Raw genomic sequence first — 17,772 nt, 5'->3', positions numbered from 1 at the left:
ATGCTTTATTTGTAAGTGGAATTATAGAACCACAGATTATATTTAGAGGTGGCAGGGACCTCATAGATTACCCCCAGACTCTCTGCTTAATATAGTGAGATCACATTGAGACCCAGTGTGGTGAAGTGCATGTTCAAGGTCACACAGTTAGTTACTGTCATGCCTCATAATCAGGTCTGTTATTAAAGATAAATATGTATTATGTTAGTGGCAGTTTTAAACATTTGACAGTACTCCCAAGCAGGAAGTGTTTCCTTATTAAACATAAATCACTCACTTCCTCCTGTTGCATAGTTGGAAGAGATGGAGAACAGCTGGTGCCTGCAATTGTAGTTCTCTAATAACTTCATTATTTCTTATCAGTTAATTATCATTTTTCCAATACTCTTAAAAAATGTCTTGCACACAAAGATTCTGTTTGTTGTTTTTGTTCATTTTTTTTGTTTTTTAACCACAGCAGTACAAAGGATACTTAGTGTGGATTTCCAAGTACTGGCTGCGTAATTGCAGGTCTCTTTGTTAAAAAATCATTAAGAATCTTTGAGGTGACAGTAAGAGAGCATTCAAATAAGGACAGGACCTGTGTGACTGCACAGGTTGCAGGCCCACAAAGCTGGCTCTAATGGCTCCAGGTGTTTACTTGTAATTTTTTCCCTTAAAGCTTTCTAACTGAAAGCTTAAATACTTTTGCATGTCATACATATTAAATCAAGATCATTCCCCATTTTTTTTCTGTTGAGGAATTTATGCTGAGTAATTATTGAAGCTCCTCCAGAGATTTTTTTGAGGAAAAATGGTAGAATCACAAAACTTAGAAACAAGCAGTAGTAGGTTCTTCCTTGAGTGGTAGTGTCAGGGGCCAAGTTACCCAGCTGAGTCCAAAGAATAGTACTTAGGTATTCAACAACCGTTATATAACTCGATTTGGTCTGGGGCATTTAATTTGTGTATGGACGTTTAGTGATTATTAAAAAAAGGTATAAAATCTTTGAATGGAGGCAGTTTGCCTCAGCTAGTCTCTTTCATATTAATAAAAAATCACTTAGGTTGCAACACAAATATGTTTTACCAGGTATGCTTAGTTTTACCTAAGTGAAATGTTAGTAGTCTTTTTACTAACATGTAAGAAAATAATAAAATCTGAAGTTTCTATCTAAGTTCGTAAATTGATTAGCACTTTGTTACATGTTACTATTCTAATTTTTATTTAGTAACAGTAATGGCGGTGGAAAGTGCTGTTTTAAAAATCAACTATTTCAAGATTAGCCTACTTAAAAAAAACAAACAAGATTTATGTCCAAGTGATCCAGTGTACCTGAATGTTAATTTCTGTTTATTTTTAGGTATAAAATAGTTACAGTTCTGTTTCATAACATGAAAGTGGTAAAGGTGCCATAACACATAATCTTTCTTATAAATATTTGTCTTGATACCAGCCTTTAGAAGTTTTGGTTACATTATTTATTGCTATATTAAAATTTCCTATAGAGAAATATGTTTGTTTAATTTTTATATGTTGGCATTAGATTTTTTTAAAATTTCAAGCTAAATATTTATATAGAGCAGTCCTTTTCTGGAGAAAATAAGATTTGGAGCAATAATGCTATTTGGCTAGAGAATGAAATTTTGAAATAGATGTGTTTATTAGAGTAAGTTTTCAGAGAAGGTCAGTTTTTTTATACTTTAACATACAAGTTTCTATCTTACAATGCTAATGTAAGTCATCAGTATTAAAAATCATTCAGGTTTTCATTGCTTTTTGCTGTTCATCCTCTCTTAAGAGGTAGCCAACAGCGCCACCATCAGAACAGACTTTTCTTGTTGTAGGTGTTGGTTTTCTCAATAAAACAAACAAAAAACCTATACTTCAAAAACGTTTGAAAACCCACATACGTTTAAACACACACTTCTAAAGAAGCTCGGGAGATACAGTGACATAGTAAAATTGCCTTTAATTTATTTTATGACAACGTCAAATTCATAGTGTTAGTCTTCAGCAGGCTGTTATGAAGTTGGATGTTTAATTCTTGCGAGGTCACATTAAATTGGTGTCAGTTTATTGTCATCATTCTTAACTTGTTTTGGGAGTCACTCTGGAAGAATATGGAAATGGTCAGGTCATCTTGGTCTAATAGCATCTTCCCCTAACATACATTTGAGGGTAATTTCTTTCTTACGCCTTTTCTTTTCTACTTAGGTTTCAATAATGAGACTTAATCATAAACTGCCAAGTTAATTATAATTAATGATTGTAGAATCTATATTAAAGCATAAAATTTTTCTTTCATGGTCTGATGCTTGCATGATATGGTATATTTATTTTTGAATGAAAAGAAGCCTGGTCTCCATCTTCCTGTTGACATCAAACAGTCCTCTGATATGCTAATCTAGCATTGGGAGAGCACATGTGCAGGCTTTATTTGGACTCATTCCAAGTCTGAAAGAAAATTATGTGTAAAAATCTAGGTTTTGAACATTGCCCCCTTCAAATGAAAACTGACGTTGACAGTCTACAGTTACAAACACTTCATATTGAAACATGATGTAAGAGATTTTCAACATTTTAGTAAGCCCTGGATTTGCTTTTAAAAAAATTACCATCCAACTGGTCATCTATTATTTGGTGTTTAGGATATAATGTTGATGTAATAGCAATTGAAAATTTCAAATAAGTTCATTCCCGCAAATGTGCTATAATAAAGATGAACATAAGATTACTAGCTTTTCCTTAAAGATCTGTGTTTCAGTGTATTCAGTAGATATAATCTATTCCTATGAAGAAGGGATATGAACATATTTTCTTGTACTGTTTTCCTCTCAGCCTGCCCTCAGCTGGTCATAGGTGTAACAATTGAGTAGTAGTTTTGAACTTCTTCATGTGCATTCTCTCCATATTCAATAACAAAAATCAAATTAGTTGGACTTCTCCAAATGTCTTTTCTAATAGCGTATTCCATTAAGTACTATATTTAAAATTTGACATCTATGTAATAAGTATGTATACTTTTAAAAGTTAAAATTAACAGAATTTTTTAATGAAAACACACCTAGATATATGATTTCTTCATTTTGGCCATTTATAAATATTGTTGAATAGGAAATCAATTGTATTTTTGTTTTTGAGAAATGATTTTTATAAAAGAATATACCTGATGAAGCTAAGAACTTATAGTCTTGTAGCAAATTCAATATAGAAAGAGAGGTATGAATATGTGTTTGGTTTTGCAGTTACTTTAGTAAATTTCCCTATATGTGCCATGCATGGCCTGCTCTCTCCTAAGTGGCCTGTTGGTCCTCTCAGCTTTGCTCCACCTTCCTGTTGGACTGTGCTCACAAAGAGTTCAGTTTCATTCATTCAAAGCAAAGTGCAAGTTTGCCTTGAATGGTGTGGTAGAAATATTCATGAAAATTTTTTACACAAATCCCTTTTATTTATTTAATTTTTAATAAATTGAGGTATTTCAAATCACCAGAGTGGTTCAGTATTTAAATGGAATTCTATAGTGAAGCCTTCTGCCAGAAGTATTGTCTTTTAGTGAATATAATTATCTTCAGATTTCTAGACATTTTCATTCTGGCTTTTCTTAAAATGAAATTTGACAACTTCTTTTTAAGACATTATTTTATATAGATGTTAAGTTTTTGTAATACTTGGACATTACAGAGATGTAGTGTTATGTAGCTTGTGCTAACCTTATGTATAATAGGAAGCTTAGGCTTTTATGTCAGTTTAATATTCTTAGAATCATTCAGAATAGAAAACCATATGCTTTTTGATAAAAATAAATAAAAGGTGTTTTCTGATTTATGGATTTTTGCATGCCAGAATTCAGTTTAAGAAACTTTCTCATAATTGTTATTTTCAATTGTTTAAAAAGCATTTTAAGAAGCAAAAGAGGCTAATTCCTGAAAGAACTGTTTGGAAGTACTTTGTCCAGCTCTGCAGTGCATTGGAGCATATGCATTCTCGAAGAGTCATGCATAGAGGTAAGATAAAGTCATTAAGGATCTTTAATATTTTTGGTAAGACAAGATTTTTAATATTTTTGGTAAGTAATTTAAAATAAAAGTGTTCTAATCATCACATAGTGTCACCTAGTCTCAGGTAATTTGTTTACAAATTACAATTTTGTTAGAATTGCAAACCTTTAAGTATAGATGTATTTGGTTTTAAATAAGAATTTTTTAAAATTTGCTTTTTTTATTCTCAGCATCTTACTGGTTATATTGATAAGGAAAAAGATGTGGAAAGAAGTTGAATGTGCATAAAGAAGAGAGTTTTTGTTGCTTTGTTGTTGTTGTTTTCTCTTCAAATGAATACTGTATATGCTATGTGCATTTAGATTTTAAACTTTAGCATTAGCTTATGATGCAGTCTTGATAATCAGTCAAATGGATGAGCAGAGTGTTAAGGTCATATCATTAAGTAATTGATTCACTGATTTGGGAATGTGAAAATTCTCAAAGCTATTAAAGCAAATTTTCTAAAGGCATCTAAGTAAATAACAATATGCATAATATTTTAAATCATGATTCTGTATCTTATGTAAGCATACCAATATGTTCATTTTTAGTAATATATGTTATTTTAAATTGTTGGTAAGTAGGACACAAATTAATTTTGTTCTTTAAATTTCATAAAAGGTTGTTGAAAATGGAAAAAATACTTTAAATGGAAATTTATAACAATGGTCATCCTGCTGCATTTATGATAATCTATCAGAGGATTGGGAACTTTGAAATATTATATGTCAAAATTATTGTAAATAAAGTGATTGATTCAAACTCAGGCTTTCATGTTTAAAATACATTTTAAATCCTATACTGAAAAAAAGTTTCTTACCCATTTAAAGTTCCTAACATTTTGTCTTTCACCTGATCTCTTCGTTTATTAACAGATATAAAACCAGCTAATGTGTTCATTACAGCCACTGGGGTGGTAAAACTGGGAGATCTTGGGCTTGGTCGGTTTTTTAGCTCTAAAACTACAGCTGCACATTCTTTAGGTAAGAACCACAATATAATTTCATTGAGCTTCCTTTTTGTATGCATTGGTTATGGTTGAAAAGATAAGAGGTGTGCCATGTATATACCAGTTCTTACATTCTTGATAAAACTATTTTTTTTAAATCAGGTCTTGAGAAAGACCCATAATTCTCTATCAGATATAATGTTTCCTTTCACATGACAGCTGAGTACTTCTGTTAACCTGACCTCCGGTAAGCATAGTTTAAAAAAATGCTGATAAACCTGTTTTTTTTTACTGTTGCTATGGAGCATCTGTTTTATTCTATGTGAATAACAGTAAGGTGACATGGTAAATAAACTATTTCAGAAGAGGACTTCACCATTTGTAAATGTTTATTTATTTAAAATAATGTATGACTCTGATTACTGCAGAAGGGGAGCCTGCAGATGACCTGTAGCAAATGAGGAAATACTCACTTTGATTATAAAGTAGAAGAAATACCTGCAGTTACTCATTGTAGAGTTGACTATTGTAGAGTTGACTATAGCAGCTCCCTGTGTACATAAAATATAACAGCATTACATTAGCAGTGGAAAGAAAATTGTCCAGTTTAGAAACAACAGAAATTCCTAGGAAGAAATAAGTTTTAAATTGAGTAACTGAAAGGGAGTAAGAGAGCATCTCTTAAAAACTCTTGAGATCATATTTTCTTGAATTCAAACATACTAATGTTCTTTGAACCCAATAAAAAGTCTTACGGGTCAAGAAAACTTAAAATGACACGAACAGAAATTCTGATACAGACTCTTTTTGTTGACAAGATGGCCCTAATTTTCATGTTCAGAGAATTGTTACTCTTTTATGTTAGGGTATATTTTTATTTTTAAAAGCAGATTTATGTTTATAATAGTTGGTGCTAAAAAGAAAATATGGTCACTCTACAAATTTCTTTTGCTTATGATAAGATGATACAACTATATTGGTTATTGATATATTTTCTAATTTTATTGAGGATAAAATCTGTAGGGCGTTTATGCATAGAGCAATTGTAAATTATAGTGAAACTTGAAATGAATGAGATGCATATGTAGCTTATAAAGAAACGCCTAAGTAAGGTTTACTCTAAATAATGTCTGTCCTTAAGCCAAATTTCATTTAACATTGTAAAAGAAATGTTTTCAGGAATTTAATTTAAAAATGCAAAGATACTGGATTTTAGAAAGGTCTTCTTAGGCATTTATGTGTTGTTTTTCCAAAATATATTTTTGTTCAGAAATTAAATAAAGATACTATTTTAACCTTTTCTGATCCATTAACAAGAATGTGTACTTCCAGAATATTTTCTATTTAATAATCTTTTAAGATATTGGCAAATTTTTGAATTTTTCAGTTGTCTTAATTTTATATTTCTTATTTGTCTTATCTGAGTCCATGACAACAAATGAACATGTGATAACGTCTGTTGCTCTCCATATATTCTATAGCAAATAAAGTTGTGTAGCTGACCACATTCCCACTTTTCAAAACCAATTCTGAGAAGTATGACAGCATAGAATAGTAGTAATTTTTGAGTGCGTGGGTAAAAAATTACAGATACTAAATCTGATGTTGCCAGATGTTCATACTGAGTACAGATTCTCAAATTCGGTGGGGGGGAATCCAAGGCCCTTCACTCTTCACTTTTTTGTTACCACCACCTATGTTGTCTGACAATAGCTCCGCTTTCCTCTATTCCACTTCCTTAATCCATAATTACTTCATTATTGTAAATGAGAAGAACATCCTCTTTTGTTTTTAATATTCTTCTTTAATCCATTCTACATCCACTAGAATTATTTTTCTCCAAGACATCTGATGATATTACTTCTCCCCCCCATCTTTGGTCTAGCATTCAGGTCCTTCTAGAAGGAAGTTCACGGTCCTCTGATGTCTCACTGTTGTAATTGGCTGTATTTCTCCAGTTCAGTATATGCCAGCCGTGTTTTCCTTCTGCTTTGTGTGAACATGAGGAAGAGCATGGTGTTCTAGATAAAATGGATTTGTGTGCTCATGGCTCAGTAAATGATCAAGCCATTTATTATTTTTCTAAAACTCACTTTCTGGATTTATAAACATAGAAATCTGGATAATAACCATCCTGTGCTTGTCCCTAATCAACCTCTAGCCAATCTCTAACCAAATAATACTACTAACATAAAAGCATTTTCCAAACATTGTAATACACTGTGTAAATGTTAAGTTGCTTCTGTTAAGATGACAGTGTGGTGGTGGTAAAGATGCAGACAGCAAAAGAGCTGGAGTTGTCTGTGTGCCATTTACTTACTCTATTAAACTTCATGAATTGATTCACTCAAAAGATAAGCAGATGTTATTCTAGGGAGACAAGGAATGTAGTCCGATGGAGACAAGGAATGTAGTCCGATCAAGACAAGTCTTTGTCTTCAGGAAACTTACCTTGTGGTGAGAGGAAATAGATGATTATGAAGCAAATAAATCAGATGACTTGTTAGCAGTGTGCTGGAGAATGACTAGTGGGGAACTGCTTCAGCAAGAGCAAGGAGAGGCAGACTTCTCTGAGGAGGTGATGTTTGAACTAAGATTCAAAGGATAAAAAGAGACAGCTGTAAAGTGTCCTGCCTGTCTCAGGCTGACCAATGGGCATTTCCCACAAGGAGCAGATGCAGGTCAAGCTTTGCCTGCAGAAGGTTTGCTGGAGAAGGTGAAGGAAGGGAGGGCTAGGGCCAGGTGTAGGAAAAATTCACATTGTATTCCTAGTGCGATAATTTTAATGAAGATAAACATGATCTGAGTTGAAGACAACAGCTATGAACAGCCCTCAATGGTTTCAGGTTAAGTGTGCCTGCAATTGCCTACCACCTTCAGGTTCTTTTGTGTACCCAGAGTCCTCGTCTTTGCCTTTCAGAGGTTTAAGTATACCATGTTGGAGACCATCACCCAGAGAACAGAGGCTTATCACTGTTGTGATCTGTGATGCACAGTTCTTCAGGTTTTGCCCCCTCACCCTTCCCTTTTGTTTGATAACATGAACTTAAGATTTTTGTTTTAATGCTTTCATATTGATTTGGACAGGGGATGTAGCTAGGGGACTAGTTAGGGTATTATACAGATTGCTATGAATTTTGCCTTGCTTTCTTCCATCTTATCTACCTTACAGGTGTAATAGAAGCACCCGTGTCTTTAAATTTCATGATGAGGACCCAGCTTTCCCTTGAATCTAGCTTTGTGATCGCTTAGGACAGTGTCTTTCAAATTTCTTGAGAAAAACCCCAATAATATTGTGACCTACAGAACATAATTATGTAGAACTGAATCCAAAGTTACATGTAACAGTGTTTTATATTATGACTACAGCTCATTCTGACATTGTTCTGTTTTATTTTATTTTACTAAAAATAATGCTGGTTGCAACCCAGTAAAATAATTTTACAGTTCACTGATAGATGAATGATCTGCAATTTGGAAAATACTGGTGGAGTTCTACAGTGCTTTCATGCTGTTTAATTTACTTATGGGCTGATTCCCATTTTTTACCTATGGTTAAGCATTCTCCTGACTTGGTATCTGGTTGTTTCAGTTGCTAAAATATAAATTAGTCATTTACGGTGCTCCCTGTTCTTCTGCAGGTGGTTAATAATATGCATGGTAGTTCTTTACGGTTTCCAAACCTTCACCTCCCTAAGATTCTAGTGGATACATGTGGACTCTGTACATGAGTTGTTCCCCTTCTAGAGCTGAGGAAAAGAAGCACAGAGAGGTAAAATGGATATGTAGCTGGAAGCTAGTGAGTTGGTCTGTGGCATCTTAATCTGGGTTTACTATCTAACACATTTTATTTTTCCTTTGTATCAGTACCTGTGACATTTTCTCTTGCTCACTTACTGTTTTCCAATTTGTTGTTATTCAATCTGAAATAATCTTCATCTACTTTGTTACATTGCTTAGGAGGCCATTTATGAAAGCCTCATTTGCTCCCTCCTATTCTTCACTGCTCTTATGGCTTCAAGATTCAGAAGGAAAAAAGCAAAAACTAGAAAGTAGGCCTATAGGATGCTGAGATTTGTGTTCCTGACCATTCTGTCTGCCAACAACTTTAGTTAACAGGTCTAAAGAAGTGACTTCTACCCTGGAAACCAAAACTCCACCAAAACCTGTGAAACTGGAACACTGTAGTAAGGGGAAGAATATACTTTTGGTGCATTTCTATTTCTTAACATATGCTGAAATCTCCCTCCACCAAATGTAAATATTCTAACCCAGAGGTGGCTTGCTAAGAGGTGAAATATTTCACCTCTGAATATTTAAACATAGCAGAACAATAATTTTATATAATCTAAATAGGTACTATGATTTCTAGTCATATCATACCAAACTACCCATATTTCCAACATCATAATGACCCAAAGGAATCCTCTGTTGCTACTAAATACCACCAATAGCAGTGGTAATGGTAAATATGTATTTTGTGATTTCTAAGAAGTTTTAAAGGACATTTCCTCTTCCGTCATCATTGTTGTGTTACAGTTAGATCAGATGGTATGGTTTAAGAAACTGAGGTCACTCTGTTTAATGCTACACCTGACCTTCCTCTATCACTCCATCCCTAGAATCCTTGATCCTTACCTTGCTATAATTTGTCCTTTTTTCCCCTTAGGACTTACTATCTCCTAGCATGTTCTGTACCTTACTTACACTTAGTACTTGTTTCTCTGACTCAGCTAAAAGTTACCCTGCATGACGTAAATCTTTGTGGTTTTGGTTCCCTAATGTATAACACATACACACATAGAAGAGGGTGTCACACATAATAGATATTCATATTGATTAAATGAATATGGCTTAGAAATAGGGTAACTGTGAATACATTATTTAGCACAGACAAGATTTATATTACAAAATAAAGTACCAAAACCAAAAACACCAAAACCAAATTTCAGTTGGTAACACTGAAGCACTTGTGAGTCTTTAGGGTAGCTTCCCTCCCTCCAGATGGTGTTTGACATTTCATGCAGCTTCAGTCCTGCGTTATCTTCACATCAACATACATTTTTGTGATTCCATGAGGGGAAGAGAGATGGAGACTAGCTTATGGCCCTTTACTGCTTCAGTGTAACACAAATTACTCCCATTCATGTTTCATTATCCAAAACAAGTCTCCTGGCAATGCCTGGCTCAATGGGGTGGGGAAATGTAATTTTCTCATGTGAGAAATAACGAATGTAAGCATTTTATCCATGGCTCTGAAGTAAATGAAAACTACCACATTGATTTGTATTTTTAATACTATTCACATCCTTTTTCTACTTACTTATTTTGAAGACGTGTTTCCAGTTACCATAAGCAAAGCATAATGACTGTTGTAATGGGAGCTGATGGTAGTTGCTAATGAAGTGGGGGCTGTACATAGACTCGGGGAGTTTTCAGTTTTGTAAATTGGGAAATTCTGAGCACAGGGATTATCCTTAAATCCAAAATGACTTATGAGGTTCACTTGAATATTGTTTCTTGGTTACTTTTCTTTGGATCAGCTTATCTACAGTTGTCTCTTAAGATAAAGATCTTCTTTTGGTCAATTTAAAGCATTTATATTAAATATTTTTCCTTATGAAGCTTCAAATATTAACTCTAGACTAAGCACCATGCACATATTAACTGTTTTCTGTTCTGCGTCTCTTAACTCAATAGCTTTTGAGATAGGTATGATTACCTGAGTTGTGTAAGTTAGTAACCAAACCAGAGTTCATTTAAGTTACAAAATACCAAATTTTGTCATTAAACATTATGATATTTACCATATTATTCTTCCTATGGTGAATGTGTTAGCTTTTCCTGCTCTCCCCTCCACCTAAAAAAGAAAACTGAAAACAAGACTTACCCCATCTCAAAATGATCCATTGAACTCTTGGAGGCCAAACATTTTTGAACCATATCCCTTTCTTTTGTAGCCCCTCAATGCCAAGTGTGGTTCTTGTTATGGAGTATGTCTTCACCATATTGAACTGAGCGGTCCACTCTCCCATGCAGTTCATGAATCATTAACACATTAATATTCATTTTTATTGCTACTCTAAATTACCATAAATTTAGTGAGTTAAAATGACAGAAATTTTTTATTTTACAGTTTGAGAGGTCAGAAATCTGATGTCTCTCACCAGGCAACCTCAGTGTGTCTGTAAGACACCTGGAGACTGTAGAGGAGAATCTGTTTCAGAGTTAAACTTTTTGGTGGTTTGAAACTGAAGTTCTTGTTTCCTCACACCCTGACGGCCATACCCAGCTTCCACAGCTGCCGCCACCCCCCCCACACACACACACCAACTTTCCTGGGCTCCAAACTCCATTTTCAAAGGTAGCAATGGCAAATAGAGTCCCCTTCACACTTTGAATCTCTCTTGCCTTTTTATTGCATCTCTCACTGATCTATAACCTTACAGTTGCAAAGTCCCTTTTCTCTTGTGCCATAACGTAAACACGTGACACCAAAGCAAAGATCCATGGAGTCCAGAATTCTACCTCTTATACCAGTGTAATAGAGTTGACACTGGGGAATCATTTGTGTTCTAAAGCCTGAGTGAGGGAAATCATTTAAAAGATAGATTAATGGAAGAATGGTTTAACATTATTTGGAAAAGTTTAACCTGAAAGGGATTCTCACTTCAGTAGCTTCATGTTTGTCAAAGGCTTAAAATTAACTCCATCATGGACTGGATGTAAGCGGGGGGAATGGTATTTTTAGCAAAACTTGGTTGGGAAAATGAATCTGGTATAAAACCTAATTATATACTTATGCCAAAGATGTCTATAAGTAATTGGGGTGGTTGTCTGCTATTCAAAAAAATATTTTTGCACCCAAACCATGTTTTTGGCATATATGTGGGCGTGTTTCCTGTATAACCACTTGCTGTAGTGATAGGGGGAAAAACAGATGAGAACAAGTAGATTGAGAATGTTTCCATGGGGTGTTTTACTTGCTTTCATAATGTCCCCAGAAGAGGAAAATGGAGAGTTCTCTTTTTACATGTATATATGTGAATTTAGGTGTTGTATGTATGTGTTCTACATCCTGAAAATGGAATAGAATTTTTTGAAAATCTAACTAAAATGCTCTGATATCGATCCTTAAGCTAGACAAATATTTAACCACCCCTTGGGGGAAAATGTTGTCATAGGATTGCTTGAACTCTTGTTTATCTTTCACAGTGAGACAAATGGTTCTCTGATTTTGTGATATTGCCAGCAGAGTAAATACATTGCTATCATTCAAGCCAGATATCAGAGTTTTCACATTGAAGTCTCTTGAGTGTACAATTCGTGTTCCCAACACTATATCCAAGTGTGATACATCCTCTTATTTCAACTTGGAAAATTAGTGTTCTTGAACCAGGCATTAAAATAGTTTCAGTTTTGTTGCCAGGTGCCACCTGTGGTCACATACATGTTTTTCCCACACCTTTCTCTCACACCTCTCTATGGGTCTGGGTCTGTCTTTGGCTTATCCCCCCTCATTGTTGTGGAGCTGTGAAGGCAGCATATGTTCGGTCAGTACTAGTAGCAGCTTTCACTGATTTATTTTTAACTTTTAGTCCTTTCTAGGCTTAAGTAATTGCTCCAGGAAGAAGCTATTATCTAATTTTAAACTGTGCACATTTAACCTCTCGGCTACCATAACAACTATTTATTTAAAACAGTGAGAGGAGCTGCAGAGTATCATAATTTGTACTTGTAGCCCTCTGAACCAGGACCTTTGTTTCTGCTTTTTGCATGCTGTGAGTTTTACACAGATTTTCTGCTTCTTAATTTGGAAGGTATAGGTTTTATTTTCAGCCATATTTCACAGTGGTCAGTTTTAGCGAAATAACTTCCTGCTAAGTGCAGAACCACCTGGGTTTGAATCACAGGTCCACACTTTACCGGTTTTGTGATCTTCAGCCACTTACCTGACCCCTTATGCCTCTTTTCTAAAGCAGGATGATAGTGTATCATCTCATACAGCTACCTCTTAACAGTCCCTATTTTGCTAGACGGGGGCCTCTACAAGATCAAGTATTCATCCTGTTTATTTCTGCCTCGCCAGCACCTAGAACAGTGTATGCCATGGAGTAGGCATTTAGCAAATGCCTGGTTGACATTTGTTAAAGTTTAGTAAGGTAATGCATGCAATCACAACAGTAACATGCAGTGAGGTCTTTTTCTCAGCATTACTAAAGCTCTTAAATGTTGTTGAGTAAAATGTCTTTTGCCCAGAAAACAATTGATCTGCTACTCAGACATTCCATATTGACCTCAGATAATACTCTTAATGATGATACAAATTTGGTCTCTCTCTATTGTCTGCCAACATAATTTGTGGCTTACTCATGAGTATAAATGAAAGAAAATGAAAATTAATTCCTGTTCTCTAAAGTTGTGTGTGTGTGTGTATTTAAATCAAACTGAGGTATAAGGTGACTTGTCTCTTTATAAGTTTCACAAAGAATGTCAGTGTTTTTTGTTTTTTCTTCCAGTTTGTTCTGATTCTAAGAGAAGGAGAACAGTATCTCTATGTTGAATTTGCTTGCTTATGGTCTCTGACTTAGAATGCCTTCACTTAGCTAGACTAAACAATAGTTTAAAAGTGACCATATCTTTCTTTTTCTACTTACTTTTCCACTGGATTTTTGTACAGTTTTTGAGTGCTGTAGTTTTGGAAAAGTTGTCAGAGACTGCTTTGTCTTGCACATCATCACCCCGTCTTACAGAAGAGGAAGCCAAAGAGAAGGAGAAGTTACGGGGGACTACCTGTGTCAAAGGGAAAATGGAAAAGATCTCCTGACCTTTGACCAGTTTTATGTTACCACCTTTGTTTAGAAAATATAAGACAGCAAACAAAAATCCAGCCATAGATTCTTCATTTTTCCTATTATTTTCTCCTCATTCAAGTCTTTGTAGAGATTAAAGTGCTAAAATTTGACTTGTTCTAATGACATGTTATTAATTGAGTCATATCTTATATAATACCAATATGTTAGCAGAATTTGTTGGTTCTCTTGAACTTATCATAGAACTTCCTGAAAAATGGTCTTCATTTTATTCAGAATAAATTTGAGAATGTATCTGTTTATAGAGTATGTAACATGTAAAGCTCTTCTCATATAGCTAGAATAAATCAATTAATGGCATCAAAATGGTTTTTTACATTTGAGTGACTGACTCAGTATATTTTAATATGGTATTAGTACAGATTTAGGAAAGGTCAGATAACGTTTTCAGTTGTTGGCAGTTTTCCTCTAATGTCAAGTCTTCCCTTGTTTTTTAATAATATCCATTTTTTACTTACTTTTACTCATGTCACAAGGTTAAAATGGCATGTCTGCTATTGCAAGACGAATTCTTATTTTACCTACAGCCAAAAATTCTTGAAAGATAAGTGGAATTATGCATCCTCCATCCTCCATGTCCCTCAATGCATAGTAATTGACATGATTGTTTTAATGTCTAATCACATCACTCCACAACTCTCTCTTTTCTCGTGTAGCTGTTAAAAGAAGTCACAACATTCTTGAAGCAACACTAATCATAGGTGCAGCTGTCATGGAGTTTTAAAAAAAGGTTTTTAGGAAATAATTGTATCTTAAATGAGTTTGAAATGTTGAAAATATATCACTGCTTGCAAATTTTCTTGAGCACATAAACTTTTAAGCCCCTCTGCTACATAGAGAGGTGTAAGTACAATTCATTCTAGGATGTAATGGGGCTGAACCTCTTTGCCCATTGTCAGTCAGAGGAAAAGTCTGGTTCAAAGCAGAGGGGCACCTAAGGAGCATGTCGGAGGGAGACAGTAGAACCTTCCTTTTAGGTCTGTACTCAGCAGTTAATTATGAATTTACCCAAACTAATTGTAGTGCAGACTACAAGCCTGCTCGTCTTACTTCTTATATAATGAGCCTTTTGGAAACAAGTCAATCAAGGAGGTGAGTAGCATACTTAACTTCCAATTTTAATATATAGTCAAGAGTCTGTAATTTACATACTGAAGTAAAACTGGTGTATAGTATAAAGATGTTTGGGTTTTATACTATGAAGGAGAACAGATGATCTAAGCTTAAAATAGCAGTGCCGAGTATATAACATTTTATGGTAACCTCCAGCAGCTCACTACAAAAGGCTTTTTTGTACGATAAATTTTTCTACATCTTAAATGTAGTTAGTAGATTTCCTAATTGTTCTTTTTCTCTGCCCCCTCCACTTGTGGGTCGTCATCGGTGAGTTCAGTTTGTGTTGCAGTTAAGGTGTTATGCTGGGGCTAATCTCTGTAAAATGCTAGCATTTGTTCTTCTTTTTCCCTATCATCAATCTTTCACACTCATATCAAACCCCTAATGTATCAGCAGGTTTCCCAGAGCTACTGGTTAAAATTACCTTTGCTTTTGGTAAACTCTGAACCTTGAAGCCTCAGTGTTTTCAGCTGCCCCCTGTGGATTCCATGAAGCCTCTCTTGCACATTCCTCACTGCCAGTCACTTGCTTTATGTCCTACAACCAGGAGCCTGTGCAGAACCTGCTTATTATTCCAGCTGTACCCACCATCCTGCCTTGCATGGAGTGTGTAAATATTTCCAATAATTGGTGTTGCTTATGCAAACTACAGGAGAAAGTGGTTAGAACTCCCAAAGCTAGCAAGCTTCTGCTTATTTTGTGCAATAATAATACTTTAAACATAGCTCTAAGTTTCCTTGCTTTGCTGACGCTGCTGAAATTGGAAAATTCATCTGTCTTCTAGGCGAATGCTACAGTTAAGTTTGTCTCCTTAATTTCATATCTAAATAGTGTATATGTTCTTTAAATTTTTTATCCTCTTGCTTACATATTCTTTTTCACGTTTCTTCTCCACTTTCATAAATACTTCCCTTTCATCTATTCTGACCAGGATACCCATTATTAGTAAAACTGGATTCCATTTAGGTAGGATTTCTTGCATACATGGTTCATGATATCTCCACTTTTAACACAGTATTCTTTCCATACACAAATATTAGGTTATAGTTCTATTCTTTTGGAAGGCTGACTTCTGCTTTTGAGGAAAGTGCTTTAATTATTGGTGGGACTCTTTTTTATTGTCAGTAACACCCTCGTGTAGTATGATGAATTAGTCTCATAGTCTGATTAAGATTTGCAATAAATACTGGAGAATTCTTGAAAATTAACAGAAAATGGAGAAATGCTCTTTTCTCCTTGAGTAGCAGCATAGTTTTTAGTAGCTCTTGCCACTCGTACATAAGATTCCTAAATATTGTTTGCAAACTTTGATTTTTCTGTTTGGCAGGAAGTCTTAGACTTAATGATGGTGAAATAATAGCCACTAAATTTGAGTTTAATGGTATTCATTTGAAAGTCACTTAGCTGTTTTATCCTTCAAAATGTAATGTAAAACAATATTAGCATCTTCCAAAATGGCCATATAAAGGAGAAATTTTTCTGTTTTATTTTCAAACAAAATCATATTTTATCTAGAGTATCTTGTCTCTGAAATGACAGGAACTTAGGCACTTTTGTAGAAATGTCAGTGCACTGTCCCTTATGTTGCTATTCTGTAGAAAGTCCACTGCATTCTTTCTAAAGAGAGGCAATGAGGGCATCAAGTGCCAACTGTTACATCACTTGTAATACTGGAGCTACGACTGTGTGCTTAGAGATGCTTCTGTAGAAGCTAATAAGTGTGATATGTTTGTACACACTCTTCTAAATTACTATATGATATTTGGTTTAAAACAAACTGTTATTTGTCATGCTTAACTATTTGGGAATACACAGTCATATTTAAAAAAAAAAAAGCCAATGTGAATTGTTTTAGGTAGGTTTTCTTGTTAGAATTCCACTTATTTTCCCTTTATTTATGCTCCTTAATTTCTCCCTGAATTGATCAAAGGGGAATAATGTAGAGTTTATTTTTTTTATAATGTAGAGTTTAAACCATCACACCCTTTATATTATAATACAGATATTAATGTGCTTTATAAGGGTTGAAAAAATTTTAAACTTTTGTGTATTCTCAGAAAACGTTTTCTGATTCTTACTGAGTTTTGGTGATATTTTTAAATCTAATTTTTTGTGTTTAAGTTTTTACCATAACTATCTTTGTTTTTATACATTTTGTTTTACTTGTTTTGTGTTTTCAGTGGGTACACCTTATTACATGTCTCCAGAGAGAATACATGAAAATGGATACAACTTCAAGTCGGACATCTGGTCTCTTGGCTGTCTACTGTATGAGGTAGGTAATGTTGATAGATTCCATGTATTGAAGCAGTTTTACCTAATTTCCCTGGTCTTCATAGTTTATACTTACTTTTTTCTGGATAATGTTTTTAAATTAGCTTTTAAATTATGAAAAGTTTATTCATTAGGTAATAACTGGTTTTATAATAAAATTCGATAACAACGTATTACCACAATTTACTTAATGTAGTTTTAAGTTGTGTCTTTCTAATGCGATTTTTATTGTATAAATACTAACTTAATGTTAATGCTTTTTTGCCTATATTATTTACAAGTGCATTTTTGAGCATCTGTGAAAAATAGTACATTGCAAGAAAGGAATAATGAAATAGATATATAATTTGAAAGTATAGTGAATGTCTTTATCAGTGTTGTTTCATGTTTACATAGATACAATCCAGCTAAAGGATAGAATGCACATGGATAATTCTTCTTGGTTATCATTTAATTTAGGTTCCATGAATAACAATTTATATTGGCAAAGCTCAGAGAAATAGTCTCCTATTCTTATCAAAGAAAGATGGTTTTGTA

The 17,772-nt window shown here is 34.2% G+C and overlaps 1 protein-coding gene and 1 long non-coding RNA gene across 5 annotated transcripts in view; one reads left to right on the top strand and one right to left on the bottom strand.

Annotated features, from left to right (window-relative positions):
* Positions 1-17,772, top strand: part of Nek7 (NIMA related kinase 7) — a 134,413-nt gene that overhangs the window by 97,905 nt on the left and 18,736 nt on the right. For all 4 annotated transcript variants that reach the window (XM_074048699.1, XM_020183447.2, XM_020183446.2 and 1 more), the window contains 3 exons: positions 3,879-3,987; positions 4,899-5,006; positions 17,142-17,236. In XM_074048699.1, coding sequence (XP_073904800.1) covers positions 3,879-3,987; positions 4,899-5,006; positions 17,142-17,236 — 312 coding nt within the window. The remainder of the gene's footprint in view (positions 1-3,878; positions 3,988-4,898; positions 5,007-17,141; positions 17,237-17,772) is intronic.
* Positions 1,339-10,999, bottom strand: LOC141413983 (uncharacterized). The gene is made up of 4 exons (XR_012439067.1): positions 10,863-10,999; positions 7,424-7,562; positions 5,446-5,523; positions 1,339-2,093 (listed from the first exon to the last, which is right to left on the bottom strand). It is a non-coding gene; the product is annotated as an uncharacterized lncRNA (long non-coding RNA).

The sequence above is a fragment of the Castor canadensis genome, chromosome 11 (genome assembly GCF_047511655.1).
Source record: "Castor canadensis chromosome 11, mCasCan1.hap1v2, whole genome shotgun sequence".
NCBI lineage: Eukaryota > Metazoa > Chordata > Mammalia > Rodentia > Castoridae > Castor > Castor canadensis.
Note: the sequence above shows the minus strand (reverse complement) of the source record. Positions and strands in the feature narration are given on the sequence as shown.